The 18,417-nt window shown below is 41.8% G+C and overlaps 3 protein-coding genes across 5 annotated transcripts in view; 2 read left to right on the forward strand and 1 right to left on the reverse strand.

The window, feature by feature from the left end:
* The first annotated feature begins 2,009 nt into the window (after positions 1-2,009).
* LOC135094983 (uncharacterized) lies at positions 2,010-6,219 on the forward strand. Of its 2 annotated transcripts, XM_063995541.1 has the most exons (7): positions 2,010-2,502; positions 2,973-3,137; positions 3,851-4,003; positions 4,198-4,356; positions 4,725-4,901; positions 5,062-5,253; positions 5,498-6,219. In XM_063995541.1, the coding sequence occupies exons 1-7, from the start codon at positions 2,448-2,450 to the stop codon at positions 5,509-5,511; spliced, it is 915 nt and encodes a 304-aa protein (XP_063851611.1). In that variant the 5' UTR covers positions 2,010-2,447; the 3' UTR covers positions 5,512-6,219. The 2 variants fall into 2 exon arrangements, with proteins under 2 accessions (XP_063851611.1, XP_063851610.1); XM_063995540.1 differs by having other exon boundaries at positions 2,018-2,502; positions 5,062-6,219.
* A 4,272-nt stretch (positions 6,220-10,491) lies between these two features.
* On the forward strand, positions 10,492-17,023 carry LOC135094962 (putative Dol-P-Glc:Glc(2)Man(9)GlcNAc(2)-PP-Dol alpha-1,2-glucosyltransferase). The gene is made up of 5 exons (XM_063995507.1): positions 10,492-10,787; positions 11,897-12,082; positions 12,207-12,369; positions 12,523-12,650; positions 13,099-17,023. The coding sequence occupies exons 1-5, from the start codon at positions 10,620-10,622 to the stop codon at positions 13,831-13,833; spliced, it is 1,380 nt and encodes a 459-aa protein (XP_063851577.1). The 5' UTR covers positions 10,492-10,619; the 3' UTR covers positions 13,834-17,023.
* Positions 17,024-17,324: 301 nt separating this feature from the next.
* LOC135094963 (protein OSCP1-like) overlaps positions 17,325-18,417 on the reverse strand; it is a 7,541-nt gene continuing 6,448 nt past the window's right edge. For both annotated transcript variants that reach the window (XM_063995509.1, XM_063995508.1), the window contains exon 9: positions 17,325-18,417. This exon is cut by the window's right edge and continues 545 nt beyond it. The gene's annotated coding sequence lies outside the window, so the exon portion shown is untranslated.

The raw sequence follows: 18,417 nt of genomic DNA on the forward strand, positions 1-18,417 counted from the left end.
CCTTGGTGTTTGCTTCACTTGCTTCATGAGTCACGCGTCGAGACAGTCAGGGCTTCATGAACCACTGTGGGGAGAGAAAATGGAAGGCGAATGTTGGAAATGAGATAATAATGAAAAGTAAATGTCAGAGATGGGAAATAAATGGAAGGAAAGTATTAATAATGGGAAATAAGTGGAATGTGCATGTTTGAAGGGGGAAAATAAATGGAGAGAATGTTAGTAATGAGAAAATAAGTGAAAAAAATGTTGGAAGTGGGAAAATAAATGGAAAGAATGTTAGTAATGAGAAAAATAAATGAAAAAAATGTTGGAAATGGAAAAATAGATGAAAATAAATGTTAGGAATGAGAAAATAAATGAAAAATATTGGAAATGGAAAAATAAATGGAAATGAATGTTAATAATGAGGAAAATAAATTAAAAAAGTGTGGAAATTATAAAAAAAAAACGAAAAGCAAATGTAAGAAATTGGAGAATAAGTTAAAAAGTGAAAATTACAAATGAAACAAACAAATAAAACGCAACAAATGGGAAACGAGTGAAAGAATCTGACAAAGAAAAAAAAACAAACAAAAACAAAAACAAAAATACACGAAAACAAACAAGAAAAATCACAAATCACAACCTTAAATAAATTAAAATATGAAAAAAAATAAATAATAATAATAATAAAGAAAACTGATAAACAAAACAAATGAACATGAATCACGAAAAAATAAATAAACAAATAAATAAAGACGAAGACAAAATGACAACACAAAAACAAACAAACAACTAAACAAACACAAATAATTATACAAACACGGCAAACAAATTCAATAAAACAAAAAAACAAACAAAAAAAAAACAATAAAAAAATATACATAAACTTGGATTACAAATAAAAACAAGAAAAATAAACAAACAAATAGAGAATTTCAAATAAGTGAGCCATTAATGAAGAAACGGAGACTTTATTGCATTATTCATCAAAAAAATAGAAAAAAAACAATAAATAAAGGTTCTAAGGTGCATTTCTTAACCCAACCCTTCAATAGCTCAAATATTTCATCTATTTTATCGTATTTCACTTCTATTCTTCCCTTATCTTTCTTTTTATCATTTTCATCAACTATCTTTTATTTTTTTTTATTACTAGAGAGGTAGCAGACTCTCTCTCTCTCTCTCTCTCTCTCTCTCTCTCTCTCTCTCTCTCTCTCTCTCTCTCTCTCTCTCTCTCTCTCTGCACGTAACTTGTTAGTACCATGTCCACGTGTGTTGTGGCTAGCAGGTAACACAGGACAGGTAAGACAATGATTATGATTAGACTGACTGACTGACTGAGTGGCTGGCTGACTGACTGACTGACTGACTGATTGCTTGGCTGACTGACTGGCTGACTGACTGACTGAGTGGTTTGCTGGCTGAGTGACTGAATGACTGGCTGACTGGCTGACTAACTGACTGAGTGACTGACTGATTGACTGACTGAGTGGCTGGCTGACTGACTGACTGACTGACTGAGTGGGTGACTACCTGGCTAACTGGCTAGATGAGTAGTGACTGACTGGCTGATTGACTGACTGACTTAACATACTGACTGATGACCCGACCCCCCCCCTCTCTCTCATACACACACACATACAAAATATTCTTGCCTCATTCCCAGCACACCACTGCGCACCCAAACACACCTGAGGAGGACAAGACACTAATGAGGTGTTGTACAGGTAAGATAATGAGCCATGCCTTTCGTCACGCTACCTGGGGATAATTTTCGCCTCTTGCACAACACTGGAAGAATATATAAGAGAGGAAAGGGTTACGAATTTTCTCTGTAGCTGGACAGTGGAGAGGCGGTGGTGAGGTGGGTGTGTGTGTGTGTGTGTGTGTGTGTGTGTGTGTGTGTGTGTGTGTGTGTGTGTGTGTGTGTGTGTGTGTGTGTGTGTGTTTCTAGAGGGTAAGTCAAAATTGTGTTTATTTATTTTTTCTTCTTTTTTTTCCCCATCTCGATTTTTTTTTTCATTCAATTTCTTCCTATCTTTCTCTTCTTCCTGCTCTTCACTTCTTTACTCTCTCTTCCTTCCTCCCTTACTTTTCCTATTTATCTTTTCCTCTACCCTTTACGTCCTACCCTCTATTCTCTCCTTTCACCTCCCTTCAATAATCTAGTGGTTACGATTTTTCAAGAGTGCTTTAATCTTCCAATGAAACATGCAAGTAACTATGAACGTATTATAGAGAGACTAACACTTGAAGGCTTACTGACTCATTACACCTTGCTAGTCTTGAAATAAATGAAAAATATGTCATTAAAAAGCACGGGTGGCTTGACAAATGTACGTGCTGTGTCCTTCTTCTACCGATCTCTACGTGCTGTGTCCTTCTTCTACCGATCTCTACGTGCTGTGTCCTTCTACCGATCTCTTCTCGTTTTCTGTTAAAGGTAACGAAGAAAGTGAAAGAAAATGAGGTCGGGGATTCTGCTGCTCCTGGTGGTGATGGTGGTGATGCCTGATGGCTGTAAGTATGATAACTGTATTGGAAGCTACTGTGTTTTCTGTTTTCTATGGGTGACTCAAGATCAAGAGCGGTTTTCAGTGTTAAGGGATACGTGGCAATTGAGTGATGGTTAGGTTAGGTTAGGTTAGCTGGTTTGGGTTAGCTTAGTTAATGATGCAGCCTGACGTAAGCTAACCTGATCTATCCTACACTATTCTCAAAACTCATAGGGGAGACTCACAGGTTAAGAAATACAGTGGAAATATTCTCTCTCTCTCTCTCATCCTCACCTCATTCCAACAAACCCAATTTACCTACGGAACAAAAACAATTATTTCTACCACCAACACCCTTACAACAACAACAACAACAACAACAACAACAACAACTCCTCACCCTCCAAAAGCAACCTTACAGTACCTTATCTGCAACCACCACCACGACCACCACCACCACCACCACCACGAGCATTACAAGTTTACCTGCCACAGACCTCGCTGACCAGTGCCCCTTAAACTGCCCCCTGCAATACCACCCGGTGTGCGGCAGCAATGAGGTCACCTACGCCAACATGTGTGAAATGGAGAAGGATAGACTGTGCGACAACAAGGGCGACCTCAGCGTGTCCTTCTGCGGGATGTGCTTGAATCCTACTGGTGAGAGAGAGAGAGACTGAAAGAGAGTGAATGAGAGGAAAGTGTTAGGGGTCACTGGGAGGGGATTGAGCGGGAGACAGGTGGGACAGACGGAAAGAAATAGCGACAGGAGTGAGCTAGATGGAAAAAAGATTGGGAAAAAGTGAAGAAAAGGGGAAGAAGGAGCGAATATTAGGTAATAGGCAGGGGTTACTGAGGAATGGCTGAGAAAAAAGAGTTACAAAGTTAGTAGGAGATACAGAGAGATAAATGAGTGAGAAAAAGAGAGAAAGAAGTGAAAGAGAGAGGAACAAGTGAGAAGAAGAAAGTTACACAAAAGTTAGCAAGAATGAGAGAGAGGAATAAGTAGGAAAAGAATTAGAAAGTTAGCAGGAATTAAAGAGAGAGAGAAACAGATGAAAAAAAAAGAGAGTTACAACTTTAGCAGGGAAGAGAAATAGAGAAAACTGAGTAAGAAAAGGAGAGAGTTAAGACACAAAGCAGTAATTAAAGAGAGAAATACAGACTTAGACAACTAACAGGAAACACAGGGGGAAAAAAAAAAGGAACAGGTGAAAAAGAGAAAAGAAAGAGAAATTTAAACACCACTATGACTGACACAGAGAAAGTAACGAGACAGCAAAACACAACATACAAAACTAGTCGACTGTTGGGAAAGGCGGTGGAAGGAGCAGCGCGTAAGAGTTTCATCAGTCTTGAATCACACTTTCCAGAGGTAGTGTCGTGCTGTCCCCTGGAGTGCCCGGACATCGTGGAGCCCGTGTGTGGCACTGACGGCAGGGATTATGCCAGCCCTTGTGAGGTGGACGAGGCAAGACTGTGCTATAGAGTCAATGTGCACGTTGACTACTATGGCACATGCAAACGTACGTATCTAGAGTGTGTGTGTGTGTGTGTGTGTGTGTGTGTGTGTGTGTGTAGACATAGCGAGGATTATAAAGAGAGGAACTGGTGAAAAAAGAAGGTTAAACAGATAATAAGCAGGAATCATTGAGAAAAAGGAATAGGTGTGTGTGCGTGTGTGTGTGTGTGTATGACCTTTCCACCTTTCTCCCCCCAGCACATACCCCACCACCGCCACCCTGCCCCCTCCCCTGCCCCCCAGTGTTTAAGCCAGTGTGCGGGAGTGACGGCATGACGTACCCCACCCTTTGTGACATGAAGAACAACGCTTGCAACAACAACCTGGACTTGCAGATGGTGTCCGTAGGCGGCTGTGGTACGTGTCTGACAAGTGTGGTGGTGGTCACTAACTACCGCACCACTGTAATGTAGCGTGTAACTAGCGTGGGCCCATTAGCAACTCAGAACTCTCTTAATTACGTATCTTCTTGCCTATGACTTTAACCCTTTCAATGTTTCAAGACGCTTCTCTTAATATGATGATCACTGTTTGGTAATACGTTCAGTCCTCAAAGTGTTAGATGATAAAACAGAAGCTTACAATCATGGAAATGCATGAAAAAACAAACTTTCAAAATTTAAACATGAAAAAAACGATTTGAAAGCAATGTTTGTTGATGCGCAAACACGACACAGCCTGACGCCTCGACACACACCAGACCATTGCACCTCCTCCTCCCACAGATCCACACTGCCCAGTCGAGTGCACAGACGAATTCGAGTACAGGCCTGTGTGTGGCAGTGACGGCAGGACGTACGATAACCTGTGCTCCCTCGAATTCGCCCAGATGTGTTACGACTCTTTGCTGTCCTACGCCTACGACGGGATCTGCACTTACGTGTATCATGATGAGGAATCTGGTACGTTGAACACCCACACATGTCACTAGTGTGTTTTAGACTGTCTCCCTTCTTTCTTCCTTTTTTCTTTTTTATGTAATGTTTAGTTTGGTATCGCTCATCTCTCACTCTGAAGCACTCCCTCGTTCATGCCAGAATGTTGCCTTCTACTCTCCCCCAGCCAGTGACGGTGACAGCCCCGCACCGTGCCCTGCGGAGTACGCCCCCGTGTGTGGCAGTGATGGCAACACGTACAACAACACGTGCGAGCTGGACGCCGTTAAGACCACCACTGACTCTACCCTGACTGTGGCCAATGAAGGGGAGTGTGAGTCCAGTGAAGCTAGTGATGGTGGAAATGGTGCAGCCAACGGTACGTACAGCGAGTCACTGCCATAACTCAACACACACACACGTACACACACGCTACAGGACACCTACTCTCCTGCTTCGGATAATTCACTTGTGTCCTCTTTTAGGCTTGGTACCTTCGTAGGCCTCTCTCTCTTTCTAGCTTTCTTTTTGTTGCCCTACGTCAGAATCCTTAAGTTGAAAGAAAAAAATGGAAGTTAGCAAAGTCTGTTAGCGCTAACTATGCTAACTTTCCCACCTCACAGACCAGGCGAGGTGAAGTTTGCCAGAGATACGTAAGCCAACTTTCATGTACTGTAATTGTCACATCCCATACGAAGTGCAGTCGATACCCGGGGTTCTAATCGTCGAGCAGGCATGAATACAGTGAACACAACACACAAACAGCCAGAGAAGCACACTGAACAAACACAAACACACCAGCAAGACCAGATATGTATGAACTGAAAATAAATATACTGTCATTAACTGAAATATAAATAGTTTGACAACCTACTGAGGGGCGTGGCAGTCAGGCAGTGCGCCGATGACGGGGGAGGCTGCCTGTGTGGACAAGCATGGGAGGCAGGCAGGGAGGTCTTGCTCAGGGGTGGTGGTAAGGTGGGGTGGGTCTTTCTCCCATTTACACAAACCGATCTCAGGGGCGCGATAAGAGGCGAGAAATACATGCTGGGGATTCCAACTCCTGCCGTGGAGCGAACACTGACCATCGAGCCAATAGTGGTCATTGGCAATAGTGTGTACGTAAGTGTGTGTTGTAATTACTCCACCCTCCCCCACACGCACCCTCCAGGCAGTACACACTCCCTGACACCAAAATGTTCATCCTTGTTCACCTTTCCCCAGACACTGCAAGCCCTGAGCAGCGCCCCGCCAAGTGCAAGCTGGACGCCGCCAAGACTTCCAACAACTCTGCCCTGACTGTGGCCCTTCTCGACAATGTTTAATTCATTACTTCCTCTCTCTCTCTCCCTCCATCCCTCCCAGATTCTCTTACCCATACGTCTTTTTTTTTAGAAAGGGCTGGAAACAGTTCCTTTAATTGAGCCGTATCATCATCACCGTCTTCATTATCATCAGTATTATTGTTGAAATCGTTTTGGTGTGTGCCCAGATCACAACACAAGGCGTGGTGTATCTGTCAGTGCAGTTGGGTATCAATATCACCTAAAAGTATGTAGGTGTGGCTTGCAGGGGGGTCGAACCCACGAACTCCGCGTTACTGGCACGGCGCTTTAACCAGTTGAGCTAATGGGCCTTAATAAACCACCTTAGGGACTTTACAAGCTCTTTGGAGGTTATTTTCCTCACCCTCACACACACACACACACACACACACACGATGACATGTTATCAAGTAAAAATTCAAATAATTATTCAATAATAATTCAAATAATTATTCAAACAATTCACTCCCTTCCCCTACTGAACACACCATACCTGATTATGAACGCAAATTTCACTCACCGCTGTGCACGAACCAGCGCAGGATAGGCTCAACGAAAATGCTCCTACTCTCTCTCTCTCTCTCTCTCTCCTTACGACTGTTTTCCAATGCCACAAAGATGATTAGCAGGGTTTTCAAAAGCGTTTCTCCTATTAATAATATAGAAATATTATTAATCTGTCACTAGAACCGTAAAAGCACCATTAAAACATGTGTCTCTTCGACTAGAGCCTCTTAAAATGCGTGTTTCTCCTTTTAGTAATGTAGAAGTGTTGTTAATCTGTCAATGAAACAGTTAAAACATCCTTGAAAACCCGTGTAACTACTGAGAGAGAGAGAGAGAGAGAGAGAGAGAGAGAGAGAGAGAGAGAGAGAGAGAGAGAGAGAGAGAGAGAGAGAGAGCAATAACACACACACACACACACACACACACACACACACACACACACACACACACACACACACACACACACACACAAACAAATGCATTCATAAATTTCCCGCACTCCAGAGCCTCGTATTTCTCCTCAAAACTCAACCAAAACACACCCAAAACAAGATTAAAACACCCGAAACACACTCAAAACATCCGACAACACACAAAAATACCCACAAAAACTCACCCAGACATACACAACACACGTTTAAACACCCAAAACATACTCAAAACATACTCAAAACACTCCAAAGCACCCATAAAACACGTTGAAAGCATGCAAAACACACCCAAAACACCCATAAAAAACACCTGAAAAATCACCAAACACGCAAAAACACACTTAAAACATCCAAAACACCCAATAACAGAGTACACCCAGCACACACCCAAAACACCCAAAACACCCCCACACACCCACACACACACACACTCAAATACACTCGAAAGATCCCGCACACACCCAAAACACTCCCCCACACACTCAAATACACTCGAAATCTTTTCGTCTTATAATGGAAAGTGCTGAAATAATTAATGAGGTTTCTTGTCTCTCTCTCTCTCTCTCTCTCTCTCTCTCTCTCTCTCTCTGGGCCGCCGACCTGCATTGGGCCGCTATCCAGAGGTTACGAACCAGTCTTATGGAAAACACACACACACACACACACACACACACACACACACACACACACACACACAACAACAACAACAACAACAACAACAACAACAACAACAACAACAACAACAACAACAACAACAACAACAAGCAGGCAGGGGCACTGACAGGCTAGATGGTGAGCTGCAGCAGCCTTGCTCGTCACCCCTCACCCTCCCCACTCCTCCACTTTCCCTTCACACACACGAATACACTCATTACACACACTTATCCCAATCTACCACTTATCTATGCATAAATCAGGACAACAGTTTGCCCGTCACTCCTGCAAAACACAGCAAATTGCGGTAAATACTCACGAAGAGCGTCTGGAAGGATGAGGGTGTCAGTCTGATGACGTCACGCCGGCGGAATGTCCGTTATATACGTAGGTAATTTCATTTTGAAAATCGCATTTTGAAATACTGCGCCCAGACTGGATTGCTTTACATATTCTAACGTGTAATATTTTTTAAATAATACGTGGAATATTAAAACATTTCAAGCCTCAGTAATAATAAAGAAATTTGAAATGAAAGATATGAAAAAGTGTTGGAACTTTGAAATGCTCAAAAACAATAATTAAGCCCACAAATCTCAATCAACAGGAATGCAAAACACTTCAAAAAATCTGAACTATTTTTACAAACAAATTAAAGTTAGTTACAAGCTGAAATAAGCAAATTTTATATTACGAAAACGTTGAAAAAACGACTTTTAACGGGCTACAAACAATTTTAAAGGCCACATATTTATCTTAACAGCAAAGCGAAACACTCTAAAAATCTTAAACAATTTTTAGAAGCAATAAAAACTTAATTACAAGGCGAAATAAAAAAAGTAAGTTGAGAGGGTATGAAAAGTACACCAGCAAACGGCCCTTATTTACATACAAAACACCTGCGAAATCAACATATTTCACTGTTCAGAACTGCGAAAAACACTTAAAAAATTATGAAATATTTTTAGAAACCATAAAAAGTTACTTAGAAAGCGAAATAAAACAGTTAGAAAAAATATAAAATAAGCTGAATATGAACTGGTTCCAACACGCAAATCCATCATGGCGGCGGTCCCGGTGGAGGAGACAGCCGCCAGTCTGCCTTATTTAAGCCTTCGTCACACTAAACCTAAGCAATGGCGGTTATATCTGATCAGCGAATATGAAAGCACAGTCATGTAGCTCCATTTAGCGGCAAGATTGGCTTATGATTAGGGAGAGGTGTAGCAAATAATGGCGATATATAGGGAAAGCCTGCCTCTGCCTCAGCTGATAACATTTTAATAAATTACATTTTAGTGGTTTTTAGTTTTCTGTTGTGGTTAATTCGTGGGTGTTTTGTCGTGGCACGTTATTAGGACCTGGAATACTGAATACAAGTGGAATATGAGCCTTCAAAAAGTGAAAACTAGGGGAAGAAAATGTAGTTTTGCGAAAAATTTCTTCAACACGGACACAAACGTAACCTAACGCTCCTGTTTCGTTGTTGTGCGTGACACGGAGTTATTATACAGCACAACACTATCAAAGTTACCGCTTATTACAAGATGACAGACTCCTGCAGCTGGACAAAAGGTGGGTAGGTCACTTACCAGTATTATGATCCTTAATGGCCCTCACCAGTAGCTCCAGGCCCTCCCAGGCACCTCCCGGCAGGCACCAAGCTTGCACCAGCACACAGAGGCAGCCATGGCCCGTGCCACCGTCTTTTCAATGAAAATCCAGGTTAAATAAAGCACCTGCACACGAGCGCCATTCACTGTCCCTCAACTGTGTAACGCTCACTCTCGTCTGCTGGTGACAGGCGGGCGCCAACGTTGCCAGATTGTTTTGGCCATATCGTACTACACAGGTTGAAATTATTGTACTTCTGGTAAAATTATCGTACATATTTAATTATTCCAAATATTATGCAAAACTGCCACTTTCCAAATACAGCAGAATTTAGGTTATATATATATATATATATATATATATATATATATATATATATATATATATATATATATATATATATATATATATATATATATATATATATATATATATATATATATATATATATATATATATATATATATATACGAGAGATATATATATATATATAATAGAGAGAGAGAGAGAGAGAGAGAGAGAGAGAGAGAGAGAGAGAGAGAGAGAGAGAGAGAGAGAGAGCTGTGTGTGTGTGTGTGTAATGAAAAAAAAACCAATGTCCTTAACAAACAAAACACTTTCCTAAATACATATCATTAATAATTGGAGAAAAACTACAGGACACTTCGTTAAGTTATCTAATTACTATGTAGATTACTGGTCTTGTTCTTCTGTATCCCAAAGCAACACCATAAACTTTCCTAGCTTGTATCCAGGTTTACGTACACTGCACCACGCAGTGTATTTTCTCACAGGGACGTTTATTTACTTATTTTTCATTTTTTTTCCTTTATAATTTGTTCTATATTATATTTCATTTGGAGGGTGGGGGCAGAAGAAAAATATAAAAATGCAAATAAACAGATAAATACACAAACATCATATGAACAAAATCTTCTAAATAAAGCATCAACACAACTAAGTAAACCAAAATATTACTAGCCCGGCGGTCTCTTTAAAGGGAGGCGAATGAAAAGATGATTGAGGCGGTGAAAGAGTTTCTGGAGAGAATGTGGCGTGCCAGATGTATGAACAATTAGGATAGAGGATGCTGTTCGTTTCTCTCTTTTTTTATTTTTTTTTCCCCTTCTACAGGAGTTGCCGATCCAAAGGCCTGGCTCAGGAGTGATCCTGTGCCACCTGTACCATCAAGATCAAGATCAAGATCAGGAACTATGGGGACGCCGCAGCCTTCTTTCATCTTCCCCTTGGTGGTGGGCTCCTTCACGGCCGTGTCCTACGTGTTCCTGGTGGCAGTGTACACGGTGCAGCCCACGCCCTTCATTGATGAGGCCTTCCACGTGCCCCAGGCTCAGAAATACTGCGCAGGGAAGTTCAAAGAAGTGAGTGTTCCTATCCACTTTTGTGTGAAACATTGAAAATCATTCAAGATTCTTGTGTTTTATAGTGTTTTGTATTTTGAAACGTCGAATAATATTGAAATAGCATAAACATTTTTATCTGAGGGCTAGGCTAGGATAGGTTTAGGTTCATTCAGTTCATTAATTTCACAGCCGATCCCTTCATTGTGTAGATCACGAACTGAAAAAGGCAGCATATTTTTGAACCAAGAAATAAACAATCTCTCTCGACATTAGGCTAAGGTTATTTCCATAATCTTCTGTTTCTTTTTTATTTCTGTGTGAAACCTTAAAACTAAATCAGAATTCTTATATTTTATCGTTCTGTATTTTGAAATGTCGAGTTTCATGGAAATAACCCAAATCTCGCCACTAACTCGAAAAACTGACTCAGCTGTCCACAAGACCCTTCTCCAATCCTGTTGAGTCTGTGGAGAATGCTTTTGTCCCAGGCGAGGCTCTTCACCTTCTGAGCCTCCTTCACCACAGGCTCACCTCCGACCTTTACCTTACTGTATTTCAATTTATTTTGGATGATTCTCTGTGGAGTCTGTGCAGCCGTTCCTTGTAGTAAATATTTGTTGTTTTCCTTCAATAGATTTTTTTTTTAACTCCCACCTGGTAATTACTAATGTCTTGTCTGCAGCTCTGGGGTGTGTCATGCCCCCCACTCACCTTAGACATCTTGTTGTACTGTACATAAGTCTACTCCTGTTTCCTCGCTGATTTCTCGGCAACTAAGGCCAAACGTAGGACACCTGCACAATGTTTACCTGGTTATCCTGGCTTGTGCATTTTTTTGACATTGTTCACAACTGGCACAAACAATATTGCAATGTTCAGTAACTCCTCACAAGTTTTAGAGCACCAAAAAATTTAAATCATTTCCCCACAAAACTGCAATTAAAACTGACCATTAAATCTAAAAACACTGAACTTGAACACCTCCGAGTTGCCAAGTAGTTATTTTCTCCCGGGCATTTTTGTCTGGGGTGGTGTGAGGCCTGTCATGTGCCTAGTGTGTGGGGCAAGCCGGCCCGCAACAGCACACCAGTTGATGCTGACTGAACACTAAACTAACACCCTGCCAGTGGGACGCCAAGATCACCACGCTGCCCGGCCTCTACCTCTTCTCTATTGGCCTCAACGGACCCGTGTCGTGGGTGCTCGGCCGCCAGCTGTGTGACGTGTTCTCCCTGCGTGTCACCAACTTGGTCGCTGCCGCCTTCATGCTCTCCTCCCTTCACAAGCTGCTTACCTTCCTTCACGGCACTAAGGTGGGCGGCAGCAATAGTGTTGGTGGTGATAGGAGAAGAATAGTTGTTGTAGTAGTAGTAGTATTAATTCACTACATGCAGTTGACTATCACCACTGTAACTCTCCCCATCCTGTTGTGTGCAGGTGGATGGGTGGAAGCTGATCCTGGCGGGGGTGAACCTGTCGCTGCTGCCGGTGATGTACTGGTTCACCTTCCTCTACTACACTGACACCCTGGCGACACTGGTGGTGCTGGTCATGATGTTGCTGCACTTCCACCGTGCCCCAACTGCTGCTGCTGCCATGGGTGTGTGCTCTGGGGATGGGGAGGTGGACCAGACTTAGATTATTAATGCTAAGTCAGTATGGAGGTGGATTTCTTCATTTATTTGGTTCGTATCACTTGTAGGTTAAGATTTTGCAGCCTACAAACCAGCCCCCTTATCGAGACTCTTGGCAGGGGTGGTGGCGGTGATGATGCGGCAGACGAACATCATCTGGGTGGGGTTCCTGTGTGTCCTCCAAGCCGCGGATGTGCTGGGGGCGCGCATGCTGAAGGCTCCCATCAACACTGTCAATGATGCTAAGGTGAGGCCGTCTGAAGTGTGGTCTTGTGATATTGTTGATGTCAGACTCTCCTCTTTCTTCTCCTTGTCTTTATCTTCATTGTGGGATTTGTAAGGTTGTGGTTGTAATGTTTTTGATATTAGACCCTCCTTCTCTTTCTTCTTTTCAATTTCTACCTTCTTTTCTTACTCCCTTTGTCTTTCCTTCTTCACTCCTACCTCTTTTCTTTTGTTTTTGTTCTTCTTTGCCTTCTCTTCTTCTTCTCACCTGCTGTTCTCCTTGTTCTCTCCTATCCACTTGTTGCTATTCTCTTTCTTCATGTCCTATCTTTCTCCTCCTCTTCCTTCACCTCCCTCTCATCTCACACATCACTTCCACTCATACACTCACGCACTCTCTATTTCCACCCACACACTCGTAATAATATCACTTCTACACAACACATCTTCAGTTCCCCCTCCACCTTCAGACGCTGGTGAAGAGGCTCCGCAAGACAGCCACCAAGCCTTACCGCCTGGCCGAGGTGCTGGCAGACGTGGTGGTGGAGTGTTTCGGCTACGGCATGGTGCTGGTAAGCTTTCTGGTCTTTGTGGGTTACAACGGAGGCATTGTTGTGGGGGACCGGTCAGCTCATCAGGCGACGCTACACCTCCCTCAGCTTGGGTACTTTGCACTGTTCTTCATCATCTTCTCTCTGCCTCACGTCCCTCACCACATTAAGCCGTTCCTGAGGGTGTGTCAGCGCCGCCCTGGCCTCTGTGCCGCCATGCTGGTGGCCGGCGTCATGGCGGTGCACTCCAACACTCTGGTGCATCCGTACCTCTTGGCCGACAACCGACACCTCACCTTTTACCTGTGGAACCGGTTTTACGGAAAGTACGCGGCAGCTCGGTACATCATGGTGCCGGTGTACATGTTTGGTGGGTTCATGGTTCACTCGTTCATCCAAAGCCGCAGTCTAGTTTTCCGTCTGCTGTACCTGTTCTGCGTGGCGGCGACCTTAGTGCCCCAGCGACTCCTGGAGCCACGGTACTTCATCATTCCCTTCCTGGTGGCACGGTTACAAACGGCATCGCGCAGCTGGTGGCAGTTGTGGGCTGAGACACTGTACTTCCTTCTCATTAACTGTCTGACTCTCTATCTGTTTGTCAGTAAGACTTTCCTGTGGGAGGACAGCACAGAGTTACAGAGGATAATATGGTGATGTGCTCAGCTGTGGCTCCTCTTAGCTGTGGTGCGCAAGCTATTGGTTTTCTATTTTTCTGCTATTTGTGGTTGTCATGTGTCGGGCTAGGTTAGGTTAAGGGTTTTTTGAGTGTGTGTGTGTTGTTGTATCTGTGTTTTGATGGGGTGTGTGTCTCCGTGCGCGTGTTTATGTGGGGGAGTGGCGGAGTTTTGTGTGTTTGTGTGGATGTTTTTGTATCTTTGTGTGTTTTAAGTGTTTTTGTATGTGTTTTGATCTGGTGTGCAAGTTTTATGTGTCTGTGTGTGTGTGTGTTTGTGTGTGTTTTTAAGCTTTGTATATATATATATCTGTGTGGAAGTTTTGTGTGTGTGTGTGTGTGTGTGTGTGTGTGTGTGTGTGTGTGTGTGTGTGTGTGTGTGTGTGTGTGTGTGTGTGTGTGTTTATAAGTGATTTGTATCGGTGTGTTGCAGATTTTTCTGGGGCGCACATGTCAGTATCCCATTATGTGTTGCATGGCATCCTGTTTTGCCTCCATAAGTGTTCCATTACCCTTATGGTCCTCCTTGTTTTCTGTTTTATCTGCGTATGCACAACATGGCAAAGCTACCCGTGTTTTTCTTAATAATCCAGTGTTTCAAGCCCATGGTCAGAAACACTGCTCTCTCAATCAACAGAACTATTTTCCAAGGCCACAGAGATGAATAGCTAGGTTCTCAAGAGTGTTTCTCCTGTCAGTAATGCATAAACCTTACTGATCTGTCACTAGAACCATAGAAGCACCCTTGAAAACCCGTGCACTTTCACCTAGAGCCTTTTGAGTCGTGGAGTGTTCTTTTAGTCTGCACAAACCTTTTATAACTGTGGGTGAAGGATTAACTCAACACATCCGAACTCCCTTACAGAGCGACCTAGGACCATGAAAAACAAGGAAAGTAACTTAGTATTTTAATGAACAAATCGACACTGTGTTTTGGTGATAATCCAGTGTTTTGCTTTGCACCGATAACCCTCTCCAAGAATTCACTCACTGCATCCTGACTCCTAAACAAAGCTACCTGGGACCATGAAAAACAAAGAGTAACTTAGTGTTCTACTGAGCAATACAATCTGGTGTTTAGTACAATGAGAGGTCTCCATTATATATTTGGTGCTTGAGTTGCGTTTGTTTTCTTTCTTGCTGTTGGTTACACTCGAATTGTTTGAAAGTTGTGCTCGTTCAGGGATTTTCATGTTTGTTTGTGTGTGTGTGTGTGTGTGTGTGTGTGTTGTATATTCTCCCTGAAAAGTATTGTTTACGTTTATTCTCATTTTGTTTATTAAGATAGTGTTTTTATTATTATTATTATTCATGTTGATATAATTGTTAAGTTTAGTCTATCCTGATGGCTGTTTAGTTATTTATTTATTTATCTATTCATTCTTGACTCTCTCTTATAGCAGTGAGTACTTTGTTAAATGCTCAGTTTGTTTGACTTGAAGCATTTGTTATATCTGAAACTTGCCATATTGGGGTTTACGCTTCACAATATATTTCCAAGCACTTTCCCTTATTGTGTGTTCTTGTGCACTACTACTACTACTACTACTACTACTACTACTACTACTACTACTACTCAACTAGATTCAAATTCAGCCCCTCCTCTTCACCCCACAATGAGATCAAAGTACAAAGCTTACATACACTACTTACAATTAGAACATATAGACAAGAAACTGTAGGTTGGCGCCAATTACTTACCAATACTGTGCCGTGAAGCTTAGAAGTCCTGTGTAGCCTGTCCCTGTGATCTCTGTTTTGTTTTGAAGGGAGGATACATGTGACTGAGGAAGGCACAGAGGACTCAGTGTGTTAGAGAAGTGTGAGTGGGCAGGTCATGCTGGGGAAGAGTAAAAGGAGATTGGATATAGAGAGATGAGTTGAAGGAGGCTGGGAAACTATGTGATAATGAGCAGCAGAAAGAAAGGAAGATTTTGTTGAGTTAATAGAGTTTTTTTTTTAAGATTAGATAATGAGTTGTGGAAACAGACAGGTGTGTTTTGTACAGGAACTGCCACATGTAGGCCTGATGGCTTCCTGCACCAATGCCTTGTTTTCTTATGTTATTCTGTCCACTTCTCTCAGTCGTTCAGCTTCATAAAGACAGACAATCATGAAGAAAACTAAACTAACAGAGGATATGAAAGAGGGAAGGACACAGGACTTCTGACCTTGACTGTACAGAGAAGCAATACAAGGCCACACTTCTCCCACTAGCCACCCCTTGAACTTAAATGTGGTATGGACTTTTTAAACCTTTTGTAGTTAACTTAGTGGTGTGTTTATGTGCTTGCAGGTTTGTGAGAGGAAGTGAGGGATGAAACAGGTTTTTTTATTCTCTCTCTCTCTCTCTCTCTCTCTCTCTCTCTCTCTCTCTCTCTCTCTCTCTCTCTCTCTCTCTCTCTCTCTCTCTCTCTCTCTCTCTCTCTCTCTCTCTCTCTCTCTCTCTCTCTCTCTCTCTCTCTCTCTCTCTCTCTCTCTCTCTCTCTCTTGGTTTCTTTCCTACTGTGAACAAAAGTAATGGGAGATGTTGAGAGGGGAAAAATACTTCATTTCATCTTGTACTTTCCTATCTATGTATTTCCACTTGTTTTTATTGTTGCGATGTTTAACTTTAACTGTATGTGTGGATGACAGAGTGAGAGAGAGAGAGAGGGGGGGCGGGGTTAGTAAATAAGGCCAGTGTTTGTATGTATATATATAAGTGGTGTGTTATTATTATTATTATGTATTATTGTCTCTAAATGATGTTTTTTTATATTAATGGATTGCACCTTTAAAGACATTTGTGTGTGTGTGTGTGTGTGTGTGTGTGTGTGTTTGGTCTTGACACAGATCTAAACGAGAGATGGAATTTGTGTAGATTGTTTTGTTGTTATTGTTGTTGTTGTTATTATTATTATTATTATTATTATTATTATTATTATTATTATCATTTGATTTATTTTAGTTACTTGTTTATTTACATGTTATTTCTTCTTCTTAATATTATTTTTTTGCAATACAGGAAATGGTTTTAGTGTATTTCTTTTCTTTTTTCTTTTCTTCCTCTTTTTTTTTTTTTTTCCTTCACTTACCTTATAACAACTGTCACCACCACCACCACCACCTCACCCCAGCACAACCCAGTCTGTGTCAGGCAATGTGGCATTTCAATAAATATTTTTCAGAGTTGTTCGTATAATGTTCCTACCTCCTTATGAGAGAGAGAGAGAGAGAGAGAGAGAGAAACCACCACAACAACTACTACTACTACTACTACTACTACTACTACTACTACTACTACTTCTACTAACAATACCCATCCATCCATATTTGGCGATCAAGAAACAAGAAAAATATATAAAAAAAAAGGAAAAAGAAAAGTGTCCCATGTGTGTGTGTGTGTGTGTGTGTGTGTGTGTGTGTACGTATATACATGTGTCCATATATATGTGTGTTATACAGGGAACAAAAGAACACACAGGATAGGTCCAGTATATATCTTTTATGCCTCAGTGCAAAACGTGCGGATCAATATCACAGATGAACAGGAGTGATGATCAAGTGTCTGGACAAGGGAAAGATAATATTCGTTTTCTATAACATTCTTGCGTCCTACTGCAACTCTCTAACAGGCTGTAGTGGGAGTTACTGGGATTTTTAAGGGTGTTTTTATGGTTCCAGTGGTAGTTTAGGAGCTGTAGTGGGAGTTACTGGGGTTTTCAAAGGTGTTTTTAAGGTTCCAGTGGTAGTTTAGGAGCTGTAGTTGGTGTTACTGGGGTTTTCAAGGGTGTTTTCATGGTTCCAGTGGTAGTTTAGGAGCTGTAGTTGGTGTTACTGGGGTTTTCAAGGGTGTTTTCATGGTTCCAGTGGTAGTTTAGGAGCTGTAGTGGATGTTACTGTGGTTTTCAAGGGTGTTTTTCATGACTTCAAAGATTTAGTGTATGTTTTTTTTGTTTTTTTTTCATGGGTTTCTTTAATTTCTAAGAGGATCTAGTGGGAGTTACTGGGGTTCTCAAGGGTGTGTTTCTTTATTAAAAGGCTCTAGTCAGATTGAATGGGGTTTTTCAAGAGTGTTTATTCATGTTTTGGAGGCTCTAATGGAAGTTGCTGAAGTTTTGAAAAGTGTTTTTCAAAGGTGTTTTTCGTGATAAAAAGGCTCTAGCAGAAGTGACGGGAGATTTTTCAAGGATGTTTTTTTATGGTTCCACTAGTAGCTTAGAAGGTTCTAGTGGAAGTTAATGGGGTTTTACATAAATTTACATGATTTTAGTGGTAGAAGCAGCATCTGGCAGAAGTATCAAGTTTTCAAGGGCATTTTTATGATTCCAGTGACAGTTTTAACAAGGTCAAGTAAAAGCTAGTAAATTTTCAAGGACACTAAATGAGAATTACACGCCATCAACTGGAAACACAAACAAACACTCACGGGAGCCTGGCCAATCACACCCAACACTCACAACGAAACCTTTACACCCAGAAATATGCAGATAAACAAAATTATATAACACAGCCTGAATCTCCTCTATCAGTGTGACTATCTGCCCCTTGTCAACCTTCGAGGGCCTGAGGTCTTTAGGGTA

Source organism: Scylla paramamosain, chromosome 47, assembly GCF_035594125.1.
Source record: "Scylla paramamosain isolate STU-SP2022 chromosome 47, ASM3559412v1, whole genome shotgun sequence".
NCBI classification, from domain to species: Eukaryota; Metazoa; Arthropoda; class Malacostraca; order Decapoda; family Portunidae; genus Scylla; species Scylla paramamosain.

What these genes read in the sequence shown, in the direction of transcription:
- LOC135094983 (XM_063995540.1), top strand. Translation starts at nt 2,448, where the DNA reads ATGAGGTCGGGGATTCTGCTGCTCCTGGTGGTGATGGTGGTGATGCCT. An exon ending in GATGTGCTTGAATCCTACTG is followed by an intron (nt 3,138 to 3,850) that starts GTGAGAGAGAGA and finishes CACACTTTCCAG; the next exon opens with AGGTAGTGTCGTGCTGTCCC. An exon ending in GGTGTCCGTAGGCGGCTGTG is followed by an intron (nt 4,357 to 4,724) that starts GTACGTGTCTGA and finishes CTCCTCCCACAG; the next exon opens with ATCCACACTGCCCAGTCGAG.
- LOC135094962 (XM_063995507.1), top strand. Translation starts at nt 10,620, where the DNA reads ATGGGGACGCCGCAGCCTTCTTTCATCTTCCCCTTGGTGGTGGGCTCC. An exon ending in GCGCAGGGAAGTTCAAAGAA is followed by an intron (nt 10,788 to 11,896) that starts GTGAGTGTTCCT and finishes ACACCCTGCCAG; the next exon opens with TGGGACGCCAAGATCACCAC. An exon ending in CCTTCCTTCACGGCACTAAG is followed by an intron (nt 12,083 to 12,206) that starts GTGGGCGGCAGC and finishes TGTTGTGTGCAG; the next exon opens with GTGGATGGGTGGAAGCTGAT.